Source organism: Monoraphidium neglectum, assembly GCF_000611645.1.
Source record: "Monoraphidium neglectum strain SAG 48.87 unplaced genomic scaffold scaffold02138, whole genome shotgun sequence".
Taxonomy (NCBI): domain Eukaryota; kingdom Viridiplantae; phylum Chlorophyta; class Chlorophyceae; order Sphaeropleales; family Selenastraceae; genus Monoraphidium; species Monoraphidium neglectum.
The window spans coordinates 5,139-7,728 of record NW_014011490.1 but is presented as its reverse complement, the minus strand read 5'-3'; the positions used below and the strand labels follow the sequence as shown (position 1 = coordinate 7,728).

At 59.2% G+C, this 2,590-nt stretch overlaps 1 protein-coding gene across 1 annotated transcript in view; it reads right to left on the bottom strand.

The window, feature by feature from the left end:
- MNEG_9989 (hypothetical protein) overlaps positions 1–2,590 on the bottom strand; it is a gene marked incomplete at both ends in the record, with an annotated part of 4,410 nt that overhangs the window by 775 nt on the left and 1,045 nt on the right. Inside the window, 6 exons of the mRNA XM_014041539.1 lie at positions 723–767; positions 965–1,050; positions 1,288–1,358; positions 1,639–1,739; positions 2,019–2,109; positions 2,344–2,515. Of these exons, the coding sequence (XP_013896993.1) occupies positions 723–767; positions 965–1,050; positions 1,288–1,358; positions 1,639–1,739; positions 2,019–2,109; positions 2,344–2,515 (566 nt within the window). The remainder of the gene's footprint in view (positions 1–722; positions 768–964; positions 1,051–1,287; positions 1,359–1,638; positions 1,740–2,018; positions 2,110–2,343; positions 2,516–2,590) is intronic.

Below are 2,590 nucleotides of genomic sequence, written 5' to 3'. Positions count from 1 at the left end.
GGATGGGAGTGCATCAGGAGACTTGACCCGCCGCATCTCAGGTGCAAGGAGATTGTGTTGGCAAAAGGCGGCTCCGTGCTGGGACACAAACCAAGCAGCAGGTCTTCCAGGCGCACGGCAGCGAGGGCCCAGTGGGTCGCGTTAGTCACGGTCGCGTCGCTTGCCGCATGCACCTGTTGTGGGATCCTCATGGTCTCTATCATGTCCTGAGTCACGTTCCAGCCCAAAACATGCTCGTAGACCACCACAGGCATGCTGTGCCTGATGGTCTCCTGCAGCACAGCTCGCAGGGGGCATTACACGCGGGGATTGAAAAGGGTGCTCGGGGATCAGCATGTGTTGATGAGACTGTGGGCGTCACATGAAATGCACCAAGCCCGCTTGGAAGACGTCAGAAACGGCGGCAGCCCCACCAGCAGCACCGGCAGCAGCACCGGCAGCAGCACCGGCAGCAGCACCAGCAGCAGCAGCTCTACCAATTTTAATAGTTAATCAAGGCACTTTTTTTAGCTAGAGAGTCGTACCTGTGGACGTTGCAGTGGATGCTGACAACCCTGCCCTGCCCCCACCCTTGTACTGTCGTTACGGCGCGCCGCTGCCCGGCAGCTGCCCTGGCTGCTGACGGCCAAAAGCGCGACAGTACACCCTGCCCTGTCTTGCCCTACCCTCCCCTCCCCTACCCTGCGCCCTGCCCCGCCCTGTCAACCATGTCCCAGGCCCACCTGAGCGCCGTACAGCATGAGCTGCTCAGCCCCCTGGACATCCACCTGGGTTCAGTGGGCGACACATGGGTGGTCGGGCCTGACCTCAGCGTGCTGCTAAGAGCAAAAGGCGGCTCACAGGGCAATGATGGCCGCATCACCAATGCCACAGACTCATTAGTGCGTGCACAAACGCCCCTCAACACAACCCAAGCCTCCTGACGTTAAAAGCCTCACGCTCTGCACCAACCCTGTTTGCAGACCTTTATGAAGGACACGTTTTGAAGCCCGAGGGAGTCCAGTGTGATGGCCGAAGTATGCTCCCCACCCTTGCCCAGCGCCAAGCCGCCTAGGGTGGCGGAGTGGTGTCAGGGAGGGCGTGGCCATTGGTGATGACAAGGGTGATGTTTGCAGCAGCAGGGAGGCTGTTGACACGTGTGTCAAGTGCGGTCGTTCACCCCAAAATGTTCTTGTTGCTCCATGCGCACTTGGTGCAGGTGACCCACGACGCAAGACGCAATCATGGATGCGGACCAGCTGCAGAGCGGTTGTCAATACAGGGATCGCAGAGGAGAGGAGCTCGCACCATAGTTGATGCCACCGTGCTGAGCCTCGACTTCCGCCATAGACTGGTCCTTGTGGCTGCCATCAGGAAGCCTGGGACGACCCCGGTTGGCAAGATTGCCCGCGTGAGTGCGGCAGGTCATGGTTTGACAAGTGCAGCAGAGACTACCAATCAATCAGAAACGCTGCCTACGAGGGCCAGAGGCGCGACAAGCAAGCACTGTTTTCTCCCAGCGGTTTGCGTGGAAAGCAGCAGTTGGACGCCGTTGTAGCCGCCGGATGCGAGTGCAACACACAAGGCATGCCCCGTAAGGCGTGCAGCGTATGTCTGATTGACATGCGAGCAGCACGTGCCGTGTGCAGTGGTGCCCACTTGGCAGCCATTTCCACGCTGCCCGCTGCAAAGGACAAAGCCTTGTTGTGGACCGTCATTATGGGTGTCAGCCCGTTGGCGACGGCGTTGGCGTTGGCCAGCTGCAGTAGGTGGCGGTGTTAACATAGATCGTGCACAAAGCGAGCGAGGTCCAGCAGCCGGCAAGGGATGTGGTGCAAGGGTTGCGCTCAGCTGGGCTTGAGGTGCACTTGCGAACCACAATGCCGCCGCTGAGATTGTGAGTACGCACCCCACACTGATGTGACAGGTCCAAACCGTAACCCTGCAGGATGCCAAGTGTGCCAGAAGTCGCGCCACCCTGTCGCGTCCTGCATCGAGCATACAAACCTCTCCCCTGTCACGCATCATCCTGGCCTCACCTGAGCCATCTTGCGCTGGGGCTCAAAGCAGTGCAACGCACCACCAGGCCCCGTTTTTGCCGCAAAGAACACCGAGTAAGAGCCAAAGTTGCTGCAGCCGGACGGGGGCCCGCGATAAGTAACAGGCAGGGGTCAGGCAACTGGAGCGACAGAACAAAAAAGAGTGTGAGGAACGGCTTGCACTCATCGTGACTGAATCCGCCCAATGCCCAATCAGCATCCACTGTGTATGTCAACCAGAACCTTCTACCTCCCGTTATGCACCTGCGTTCTTTTGGACCTCCAGTTCTCACCTCCCCCTCCTCCCAGTGATCCCCCCACCCACCAACCAGCATCCACCACAGTTGACCCTGGCTTGATGAAGTCCATCATGTAGGCGAGCGTGTCAGCCTCGAAGGGGCTCCCAGATTCAAGGATGCCCTTGCCCACGATCTCGTCGTTCTGCAGCGCCAGCACAGTCAGCTGGTAGCCCTTGAACGACACCTTGCGCGCTGCCACTGTGTGTTCGTGTGTGTGTGTGTGTGTGTGTGTGTGTGTGTGTGTGTGTGTGTGTGTGTGTGTGTGTGTGTGTG